This window comes from Eucalyptus grandis, chromosome 7 (assembly GCF_016545825.1).
Source record: "Eucalyptus grandis isolate ANBG69807.140 chromosome 7, ASM1654582v1, whole genome shotgun sequence".
Lineage (NCBI taxonomy): Eukaryota > Viridiplantae > Streptophyta > Magnoliopsida > Myrtales > Myrtaceae > Eucalyptus > Eucalyptus grandis.
The window spans coordinates 39,394,717-39,406,636 of NC_052618.1; the positions used below are offsets into that span (position 1 = coordinate 39,394,717).

Genomic DNA, 11,920 nt, shown 5'->3' on the forward strand with positions numbered 1-11,920 from the left:
GGTTTAAACCCATTTGTTGTCGCCATCGCATTGACGTTTTGCGCTCATCTTGAGGACTCCAACTCCAATTGATAAGCTAAGTCAAGCATCTATTGAGACGAATCTTGTGCCCTACCATTGCTCGTTTGGTTTGAATCAAGGTAATTACAAAAGGGTGCTTGCACTCGCGCTTCTTCAAATGGTAGAGAGCCTGAATCTTAACAGCATGTCATGCTTGGATTGCTTCAGGTGAATTCACTATTAGCGATCAGGGTGCGTATAAGATTCTCATTCAATTGCACCTTGCTAGAATCTAGCAAGTAATAGCAAGAATTCTGATGTTTTTAGCTTGTTCCCGGTGGAATTGTCCATCTGGGTGTATTATCAATTGACATCAGTAGAGAATTATTTCCTATTTTGGCCGGTATTATGCAAATCACGACTGCCTTGTGATCTGCTTAGATACAAATGAAGAGAAAAGTTCACCTTTTAAATGTCCATTAGATATATTATGTTATTCACGTGTAGTTATACACAAGTTGACTAGCTGATGAATGCGGCCACGGAAATAGCTCTCTAAGAATTTAACTGTAGATAAGAGATAGATGCAGTCATTCAAATCGATAAAAAAGACAAACAGAAAAAGAGCAATGATCAAGTGCTGACACAATTCAAGTTGGACACACAACAGATTCGAAAATATCTTATGCAATCTAAGATGCTTGGTAAGTACACTTGTTCTTCCAAGCTGTCACACTGGCAATGGATTGACAAGCAGAGAAGTCACAAGCTCTTTGAACCTGGTTCCAGCATGAGAGTAGTGATCTTTTTCATCGTTGTATATCACATGGAAGGTTCGTGAAAAATTGAGAATTCGCACTAGGAGTAGCGTACGTTCAACGGTCGGACGGCACAGCTCTTCGTTAATGTCCATCCATGCATCGTCCACTTGTTTACGGAGAACCTCCTTGGCCTCTTCCTCCGTCACTCTATACTGTTTCATGAAACACTCCACTGAAGATGCGGCATCTCCTCTCTCTTGCTCAGACTGTAAACAGATATCTCGTGGAAGTTATCTTTTTTCTCCTATTGATAAAATCTACTAGATAAGATTTGGATAAATTAATGTTGTTCAGTAATATAGCTTTTATCTACCTTATGTCCGGCAATGTCATTCATGAGCCGACTGACTACATTTGAAGTCTTCACCATCTTGGGATCGCTAAACAATAACCAGTCAAACTCATTTTTTGTTACGATGTCTCCCATTCCCAGTAACGATGTCGCCATTACCATTGCACAACCAATGGTAACTGATGCAACGGGCATGTATTCCTCCATCGTTGGTATGTAGTTTTGGTGGAACCATTTGGCTTCAGCAAGGTACGCTCTCACTGTGTTTTTCATCTGTGATTTCATTCTCAAATGTAAAGCTAAGTCAATATACAAACTTTAATGTATTTAATAGACTTAAAGATATGACATTTTCTCATCCATATCCAAAAACTCGACATCTTGTTGCAAGTCGATATAACCTTGAACGGCTTACCCCTTCTTTTGCATAGAAGATGCGGTATAATTGTCCTTTTTTGATTAGTTCGTAGCCAATTTCGTCATAAAAATCTAGAACTGTCTTGTAAAACACTTGCATGTACTCTGGCAATCGATCATTGGCACCGACATCCCACCTAAATTCATGTCAGAAACTGTCACACTTGACCCTAATTAACAGTAGATCAAATTATAACAAGTTTAAACTTGGTAAAGTGAGAAAAGCATATGAGTGCCAAGTATACCTTTCAATTGCTTCGGTGAAAAGTTCTAGTTCTTCCAATGTACCATAGCCATCATACAAGTCATCCATAATGGTAAGAATCACGTTCACTTTGGTCAGTATTTCTCTAGTGGCTTCGTATGCTGGTTCAAAATAAATTCCTGACATCCAGAAATATGCCTCAGCCTATATCTAGCAAAAGGGAACTTCTTCTCTACATCTAAATCCTTCCCCCACCTACAAATTTCCAATAAATCCTATTTAAGGCAAACATATCATTGATAGAATTTTGAGTTTATATATAGATAGAACTTTAGAACGATGATCCAAAGAGTTGAACACTCATTGTCACGTAAAAATGATTTTTAGTTTAGGATAATTTAAAGTGGACAAATCAATCATGACAATTTGGCGTTCTTAGAAGAACTAGCTAATTTAGACATATTATCACAAAGTTAACCTTGTAAGTTTGCTGAGTTCCTTCTGGTGTTGCTTTTGCAATAAGTTGAAATCGAGTTTAGCCAAGGAGAGCAAGACTTCACTATGTGACGGCTCCTCTTGGTAGAGTTGAATGTAATGCCTTGCCTCTACCCTTGGTAGTCCCTTGTGGATTGGCTGGTTTAGGGCATGACTCACTTGTTTATCGAGATTACGGCTTACTTTTCCTTTGTCAGTTGATTCAAGGACAGCTTTAGTAAAGGCAAGTGCATCATTCAAAATATCATCACCATGAAATCGTAGATGGCAAGCTTCAAACAAGCTCAGCACTCCTTGCACATCGACAACGAGCAATTTGCTGAAGTTCCCTTCATCGTCCTTGAACTTGTTAAAGATTTCTGTTTAGCGAAACGAAGCATGGAAAAAGATACTATCAGGAGATGCCATGAAAAACATCATGCATACTATCTTGATAAATTGGAAACAATGGAAAAATGACGTACGTTACCAAGGAATCAAAAGAAAGTACTATTCAACTCTCAAAGCGAGAAAATTTGAGAAGTATGAGAATTGTACGGAGAAAAAAGTTGACGAATTAAAAAAATAAAATTGGATGTAAAATAAACATCTTAGTAATATTATGAGTTCAATCTAATCAATCAAATGGGCTATCAAACTAGTGTTTGCAATAGAATTTTGCAATTGATCGATCAATGAGAAATTGAAATGACATACCGCATGGAACATTGTAACCTTGTTGTCGCAACAATCGAAAGAGAAGAGCAGTCATGTGTAGGTTGTCATCATTATCGCCATGATGAGATTCAAAATAGCTTCTGTGGATTTGTTGTAGCTGCTCATCTATCTCAATTTCAAAATGGTAGGCAAGTCCTAGGCGTTGGATTTGATCAATCAAGTTCAACTTTTGTGAAGGCTTATCCATAGCACCTGTCAACATTTTTCTCACTTCTCCTTTCAATCTCTCAATTTGTTCCTCTGCTATACCTTGAGAACTCTACAATAATATGAAATTGAAAGTTTAAAAAATAGAGGAAAATGCAAGAATTATGTTGCTTATGATACGATTGACCACAATAAATATGAATTGAAATTACTTGAAGATTATTCCATTAAGACTAGTTTTACTGATTGAAGCAAAGATATTTCTTCATTTGTTAAGCCATATGTACATGCCACAAGTTTCACATAGAAATTTTGGATCCCATAAGGACCAATAAATGCATGGAGTTCCCAATAAATTGGAATTTCTTTTTCTTTTTCTTTATCAAATTCTGTGGGATGTTGCCCAATAATTCAATATGATTATTTCTATGCTCTCAGTCTCACAGAAGATATAACCATAGATAAATTTTCAGAAGGTAATCCAAAAAAAAAGATTAACTTAGATGCTACCATTGAGTTGGAGTCAGAAGCATATTTGAGGAAGTAATCTCCCCATATACTTGGATGAAAATTTCCCGATCGGCGTTCATCGACCTGGCTTGTTTTTTGAGCAGTAGAAGGAGATGGGACTGCTGAAATCTGAAGAGACATTTCTCTGCCGCTAATTTCTAGATTTAAGTGTCTGACCAAATATAGATGAAGAACACTAGAGGGAAGAGGCTTTTCAGCAAGTCATACCTTACTGATGAGTATTTATAGGCTATAGCATCCTATGTTGGAAACTTTGAAAAAGAAAGAACAGAAAACTTGATATACCATGTTACTCACGTGCAGTACACAAAAGTTGATTAGCAGACGAAGGGGGCCATGGATATGGGACAGCTCTCTAATAATTTAACCTGACTATGATGATTGGAGCGGACTGTCAGTTGGAATAAAACGTGAAGATATTAATGATATACGTGGAATTCTTTCAGAACTGGCAGTTATAACACGTTTCTCACATTTGTTGCGTGCATAAATTGATGTAATTTCCTCTACAACGATGGTCATTTCAGCTAATGCAGTTCAATAAGGACCGATAAAATGAAACCAGAAACAAAAATAAAAATGGATAGTGACGGGGGGAACAGATATGGACTTTTTAATGCCGTATGTTAAACTTTTTCTCTTCTTTTGTTAGGTCGGCACCGTCCCAGTTAGGTGTAATAAACAACAGAATTTTCTGTTACTATTTTAGTTTTCCGAGATTGAATCCCTAGTTTTTATCATGAGATAAGTGAAAAGATTCTTGAACATAAATTTAGATATCATGCACCAAAAATTAAGAGTCTAATGATAATATTGAATACTGGGCCCAATTTTAAGAACTATTAGTGTCATTTTCCTTGCATGAACCATAATAACAATTATAAAGACCAAATGGTAAAAAGAAAGCACTTTTTTTTTTTTTTGATTTAGAAAATGGATTGAACTGAAAACTAAAAGATATTCTAAAATCTGAGCAATTTTATAATGATCAAAACTTATGAAATAGTATCAAATGACTAATTACATTGTTATTGAATGTTGATGCTCTTACCGACCAGATTAAAAATTTAGAAATGGTTTAATCACCACGTTGAACGAAAGGATAGAAAGGTAACATGATAGATATCATACTTTTAATTAATTCGAAAAATGATTGAATTCGAAAAAATTCTAAAATCATAGCAATAGTGTAATTATGAAAATGTGCGAAATAGTACCAAATGATTGATTTGACTTTGTTATGGAAAATTGAGGGACTAGATTGGATAATCTGAAAAATGAGGGGCTACTTAAATATTTAAGAATAATCAACAACCAAATTGAACAAATTAAAACCACAAAGATGACATTACATATTGGGATAAAATTTAAGGATTATTAGTGTCATTTTCCGTATATGGAACTATGCTAACATTAATAAAGATCAAAAGGGTAAAAATATATATAAAAAAGAGAGTATATTTTTGTTGATTTAGGAAATGGATTGAAATGAAAAGATATCTTAAAATTTTGGAAAATGTTGTAAAATAGTACCAAATGAGTAGTTTGACTTTGTTATGGGAAAGTTGATGGCCCAATGACTAGTTTGACTTTGTTAGGGGTTAGATGAAACATTTAGGAAAGTTCAATGACCACATTAAATAAATTAAAAGTCAAATGATGATATTGAGCATTTGGCCAAAATTTAAAGACTATTAATTGTTATGGTTAAATATGCAGCCTAGAGGAGATGGATAGGTCGATAAACTTGATAGATTTTGTAGAATTATTAAAATCAAGTTTAATACATGCAAGAACTATTTAATATATGCAATAGTAAGCTAATAATATCAAGTGTGACGCTTTTAACAAGTAAATGTCGAAATGAATAGAGAGATATAGAAGAGTACGTAGATTTCAAATTGATTAAACGTATGTCCACTTTCTTATCCTAATAACCACCAAGAGGCTAGAATTATATAGCAATTCTTTGAAAGGTTACAATGTAACCCGTGCTAGAATTATTCCTTGAAAGTCGCGTCTTGATTCTCTACATTTATTAATTGCCACCTTGGCTCTTATCCAAGCCGTTACTCCTTCAAATCCGCCTTCACGATCGATTCTGCTCATTTATCTTGTCCGCAAGCAATTTCAAATTCGAATTCCACCATGTTTGAACTTCGTGCCCATTTTGCTCACAATGTGGTTGTTCTCAAATGATTTCTCCTCTAACCATCAATTGAAGCCTTTCATCGATATCTCTACCTTTTCCAACATTTTGGCACATTTATAATGATAATCACTATCGTATATCAATAACTGATCATAGTCATCGAAAAATATGACCATTGGCAAAAATTCCCATTACAATATGGCTATCTACAAAGATTCTTGTCGTCAGTATCTTGCCAATTGCCAACTCACTTGATCTGAGTCATAAGCTTATGCCTATTATAGTGACTTGGTTAATTTTTTAAGTAAACATCTTCTCTCTCACATTTTCATCATGAGGGAATTTTAATAAAACGTGTACTTAGTCAATTAATCGACCGTTCACTATCAAAATTATAGTGAATGTTGTTAATTGAAATTGAAATATCATCTTCAACATGGATATTCGATTATTCAAACCATCTGTCAAATAGAGAGCCTTAAGTTTTTCCCTTAATGTTACAGCATTCTTATGCTTGGCCACCTTTATCAACAACTAATTTGATAAGTTCAATAGGATACTCTTTACTCTCTCCATTAACTCATAGTTATTGGCATCTTTCATTGTTTCCAACAATTTAGCCTTGCCATCTAATGCCTTTGCCAAATCAAAGGTTGTTAATAGTGTACGAATCTTGACCTTCCCCGAGCCAAAGTTGTTTTCCCATTGAACTCTCCGCTTTCTACTTTTGCTCTAAACATAATTGCAATTGCAGAATTTCCAAACAAAAATCAGATAGCAAAAACCCCAAATCAAAATCCAAAAAATCCTTTCTCTTGGCTCTCATAACTCCATCATGAGAGTTCACCAAGAGGGAGTCTTAAGTTTGAACCTATCAATATATTTAGGTAGACGTATCTCCACTCAAAAGCTTAAATGAACGAGTTACGGGTTAATTAGCAGCAAATTACATCAACTCTCTGACAAAGAACATTTTCTAATACAACTCATACATGAATTATATGCAAATCATACCTTACCTTCTTTTCCACTTCATTTAATGCTTGCGAGATGTGCCATATTGATCTACCACTTATGAATTGTCAACCCACCAATCATTCTTTATCCAAGAAAAGAAAGAAAAAAAGAAATGGCCCTAATTGTTTATTCACAAAGTAAAAGATGGAACATACAAAGAAATTGACGAATCAAAGGGCAGTTTGAAGGCAGGCGGCACGTGCTTTCAAGAGGTTGAAAATTGATTGTGATTACCTCAGTTAGAGATATCTTTATATTTTCATTATTTTAAATATAGGGTTTTGAAAGTAAAGTATCCACTTGTCACCAATTAAGTTATGATTTGAACACATGCGCAAATGTTCTGAAGTAACAATCAAGATTATGACCAAAATTTGAAGCTTTAGATATGGGAGGTGCATATGTAAAATATGGGAAAAGGTAGAATAAACGAAGATTTATCTTGTCTTGAGGAGGACACTAGTCAAAGTGAGGACACTAGTCAAAGTGGTGGGTGATGGGGACATCCTTTTCATCCTTGAATGGGGTGAGAAATGGCCGTCTTTATCTATTACACATGTTATGATTATGTCTACTGTTGGGATTAATTTATGTGCTCTCTCACGTTTTTTTCGCGAGAGAATTTTAGTAAAGTGTAGAAACATGACTTTGTCATATAATTCATCATTCACTAGCAAAAGAAACGTCAAGACTATAGTGGAAGTAGTTAAATGCAGAGGAAGCCATCTACTTGATGTGAATAGACAATAAAAAGAACTCATAAATTAAGAGATTGGTTGAAGAAACTGTTTACATAAAAAAAAAAAAAAACAAGTACTTTATAATCAACACGGAGTTGGTTTGATTAGATATATTATTAACATAAAGTTGATTTAGTCGGGTATAGAGTTCAATGATGATATTGATATAGCTATTGGCAAGATATGTAACAATCGCCTACAAATATGTAATGTAGTTGTCAATGATGGTCGAACTTATGAATGACTGTTAACAATGATTATCAAGACCATAAAATAAAGGTGTCAATACATGATGGTGATTTTTTTTTTTGGTCGAAACCACAGATCATATATTAAACTTTCAACTTTGAGTTTACACTAAGCATAACGTCAGAATTCAAAAGATCTTGCAGAAACGGAGGAGGATAAAGGACCCAATTGGATGGAAGTAAGTAAGCCCGATGGGCCTTCGCGGCCTGGTCTGCAACAGAGTTTGCTTCCCTTTTGTAGTGTGAGATCCGAAGATTAGGGCATCGAAGCAGTAACGCCGCACTCTCGTTGAAGAGGGATCTGAGCTCCTACGGCATCTAAGAAGGGTTGGTGATGGTGTCCACAAGGATTAAGCAATCAGATTCCAGAACCATTTGATCCATTTCTCGCCCTTTCTGTATCAAGAAGTGGAGTGTGAGATTAAAACCTTTCACCTCTGCTTGCAGCGCCGAAGAGGCAAGGACGGAACGTGTGAAACCGTCGATCAAGATGCCGGAGGAATCTCTACACACATAGGCCACGGAAGCATCGGTACAAGGAGACTGGTAAGTCGCATCTATATTGATTTTTAAGACTCCTTGATCCGGTGGATACCATATCTGATTTGTATCAATCTGTTGCGGGCCTCACCTCAACAAGGTTCCATTAGCGCATTGGCTAGATCTGGTGTTTGCTAGGGTTGATTGCGCCACCTGCTTGGGGTTCGGTTGCTGTTGACGGAATATTGTATTATTCCGAGCTTTCCAGATATGCCAGAGGATAGACATTGTTGTCTCCAGATCTAGTAAGCCCTCCTTTCTTTCCATTATGTCGACAAACTAGCTTTCTATCTGCTACACTCTTGTTAAATCATACTTGATGTTGACTGCTGAGTGAAACCAAACATCTTGTGTCCATGGGCATAACAAAAACAAATGTTCAGGCGTCTCTGGTTCTTGTTTCTTGCACATACAGCAAATTGGGTCTGATAAGATATGTCTACTGAAGAGATTTTCTCTAGTTGCTAGTGCGTTGTTGCAAACTGACCAAAGAAATTATCGTAATTTAGGCATAGAATTCATTTTCCATATTGCATTCCATAATTTGTGAGGCACCTGAAAGGATGAAGATGCTTGGTTCTTGTTGTTTCTAGTTTGTTGTGCTCTGATAATATTGTAACAACTCTTTACTGTGAAAATCCCATGATGTTTTCCTTGCCAAATTAACCCGTCCTCCGTATACTGAGGTCAGATGAGAATAGAAATGATTTCTTCCACTGTTTGAGTGTCAAAACTTTGGTGAAGTAAGGTAGTATTCTAAGCGTTTTGTTCTAGTATTATAAAATCAGCAACTTTTTCAGGTTCATCTTTAGGAGCAGGCCCACCAATAATACCCTTGACCAGCCATCTATCCTCTCGTATCTTGATTCATTTTCCATCACCAACATACCATAGAATCTTTTCTGCGATAGAATCACGGCCTATCAGTATACTTTGCCAACCCCAAGAGGGTCTTGTGCCTTTAGTCGCATGCCAGAAATCTTGAGAGTGAAAGTAAAGGCCCTTTATTACTCTACTATAAAGAGAGGAGGGTTGCTGAACCAGTTGCCAAGCTTGTTTTCCAAGTAGAGCTCTGTTGAACGCGATAAGATCACAAAAGCCCAATCCCCCAGCATCTTTTATGCTCTTAACAGCTTCCCAGTTCTTCTAGTGTATTCCAGATTTGCTATTATTTGTTTGCCACCAAAATCTAGCTATTTTATGTTCTATTTTTTTTTTTTTTATAAACAACAACTGGATGTTAAAAATAGACATTGCATAATGAGGAGTAGCTTGCACAACTGTTTTAATTAACACTTCCTTACCCCCTCTTGAAATAAGCTTCTCTATCCAACCTTCTAGCTTTGAATGAACTCGACCCAAGATCCACGAAAACATATCTCATTTAGCTTTTCCCCAGTCTAAAGGTATTCCAAGATACTTGCTAGTTTTGTTTAACACCGAAACTCAAAGTTCACTGGCAAGATTCTCTTTCAGGGTTATAGGACAATCCTTACTAAAAAAACAAGCCTAATTTGTTTCTGTTTATAGCTTGCCATGTAGCTAAGCAATATTCGTTCAAAACCATAGCTAAATTCTGACATTCAATAAGCTTTGCATCTAGGAAGAAAATGGCGTCATCTGCGAAAAATAAGTGAGATAGGGTGGGACACCATCGATTTAGTTTAATACCTTTAAGATTTCTCATGTCCACTGCATTATAGATGAGAGTTGATAAGGTATTGGCCATCAGGATAAACAGGTAGGGGGATAGAGGGTCTCCTTGTCTCAGACCTCTAGTCAGCTGAAAATAAGGTAAAGATTTACCGTTAAATTTAACACTCAAAGAGACCGTAGTAATGCATTGTAGGACCCAGTGAACCCATTGAGTATGGAATCCAAGCTTTAGAAGATAGTCCCTGAGAAAGTCCCATTCGACCCTATCATAAGCCTTTTGCATGTCTAATTTAAGCACCACTTGAAACTGCTTTTTCCTTTTCTTAATTCTGATTTGGTGAAGCACTTCTTGAACCATGATGATATTATCTTGAATTTGTCAACCTCCAACAAAAGCGCTTTGTTCTGGCGCTATCAGCTCTAGTAGCCAGGGCTTGAGACGATTAGCTATTATCTTGGAGATCACTTTGTAAATAAAGTTGCAAAGGTTGATGGGGCGAAATTGGTCCAATCTTTTTGGGTAAGGAGTTTTAGGAATCAAAGAGATATAAGTCTAGTTATACTCAGGTAACATTACCCCTGTTTGAAAGAATTGCTGAACAGCTGTGATAATATCTTCTTGTAATATGTCCCAGTATGATTGATAGAACTGACCGTTTAAACCGTTAGGACCCGGTGCTTTAGTTTCCCCTAATTGGAAAATTGTTGTTTTGACTTCCTCACTACTAATTTCTATTATAAGACTTTCATTCATCTCCACTATCACCCTTTGCTTGCACTATCTAAGAGTTGGCCCGTAGTCTCTATTCCGTGCAGATGTATATAAGTTCTTGAAAAAAATAGAAGTCAGCTCTTTTAATTGGTTTGATTCGCGTACCCAATTATGATGATCGTCTTGCAACATGCTTATTCTGTTTTGCTGTCTTCTTTGAATTGTGGTAGCATGGAAAAACTTCGTGTTCCTGCCCCCCTCATCTAAGCCAATTTATTCTTGATCGCATTGCCCAAATTTTTTCCTCCTGCTGCCATAACGTATGTATTTGCTATTTCAGGTTAGTTAAGACAGCCTTATCAGAGTGACATTGAGGCTGATTTGTCAAAGTTTGAACTTGGTTCTTGAGGGAATTAATCTGAAGTTTGGCGTTAGTGAATTTGGATCGGCTCCAATGTGAAAGCGCGATAGAGACAACGCTTAACTTTTGTGGTAGCGTTACTTGTCCAAGTTGGTTGGAAGCCCAAGAATTAGCAATTGTGGAGCGACACTCCATGTCTTGTAACCAGTAGGCTTCAAAGTAGAAGGATCTTTGCTTTTTATATCATTGTGTTGCTTCGGATGACAAAAGGAGTGGGCTATGATCAGATCCGAGGGCCGGTAAAGCGAAGACTTCGACAAGAGGGTAAGTCACTCTCCAATCCTTTGTGCAAAGCATTCGATCCAACCATTCCTTTACAAAGTCTTCTCCGTTTCGATTATTAATCCAAGTGAAGGCGCAGCCTTTGTTACCCAGGTCCATTAAGTAGCAGTCATTGAGGAGCTCACAAAAAGAATACATACGATGAGCCTCAGTGGGACGCTTCCCAACTTTCTCCCAAAGGTATAAAACTTCATTGAAATCACCTGCGCACGGCCAAGGTAGGGTATTCATGTTGCTGATCTGTCTTACTTCTTCCCAAAAATTTTAACGAGGATGATAATCTGCTAGAGCATGTATGCAGGTGAGACGTGTTGTGATGCCTAGATCCAACTCAGTACATATAAAGTCGAGCATTGTCGAAGAGTGATGAGAAATGTTCAAAGACACTCGGTTATTCCAAAAGATTGCTAACCCTCCTGCCAATCCAACTGGATTTTCTATAAAACTAGAAGAGAAACTGAATTTCCTTTGTAAGTAGAGGAGCTTCTTTTCAGGATTTTTTGTTTCCATCAAAAACAAAATGTCGG

The 11,920-nt window shown here is 36.6% G+C and overlaps 1 protein-coding gene and 1 long non-coding RNA gene across 3 annotated transcripts; one reads left to right on the top strand and one right to left on the bottom strand.

The window, feature by feature from the left end:
• Positions 1-730: 730 nt before the first annotated feature.
• Positions 731-3,134, bottom strand: LOC120296133 (valencene synthase-like). The gene is made up of 6 exons (XM_039317798.1): positions 2,927-3,134; positions 2,407-2,589; positions 1,776-1,914; positions 1,529-1,667; positions 1,135-1,386; positions 731-1,027 (listed from the first exon to the last, which is right to left on the bottom strand). The coding sequence occupies exons 1-6, from the start codon at positions 3,132-3,134 to the stop codon at positions 731-733; spliced, it is 1,218 nt and encodes a 405-aa protein (XP_039173732.1).
• Positions 3,135-8,053: 4,919 nt separating this feature from the next.
• Positions 8,054-11,914, top strand: LOC120296372. 2 transcript variants are annotated; one of them, XR_005553308.1, is made up of 6 exons: positions 8,054-8,109; positions 8,230-8,328; positions 8,423-8,567; positions 11,031-11,375; positions 11,473-11,611; positions 11,695-11,914. It is a non-coding gene; the product is annotated as an uncharacterized LOC120296372 (long non-coding RNA). The 2 variants fall into 2 exon arrangements; XR_005553307.1 differs by having other exon boundaries at positions 8,065-8,328.
• The last annotated feature ends 6 nt before the right edge of the window (positions 11,915-11,920 follow it).

Bases quoted from the DNA above. Each gene is read 5' to 3' on its own strand.
- LOC120296133 (XM_039317798.1), bottom strand. From the start codon at position 3,134: ATGGATAAGCCTTCACAAAAGTTGAACTTGATTGATCAAATCCAACGC. The intron at 2,590-2,926 runs GTATGTCATTTC...TTCGCTAAACAG, and splicing joins AGGTTACAATGTTCCATGCG to AAATCTTTAACAAGTTCAAG. The intron at 1,387-1,528 runs GTAAGCCGTTCA...ATGAAATCACAG, and splicing joins TCTTCTATGCAAAAGAAGGG to ATGAAAAACACAGTGAGAGC.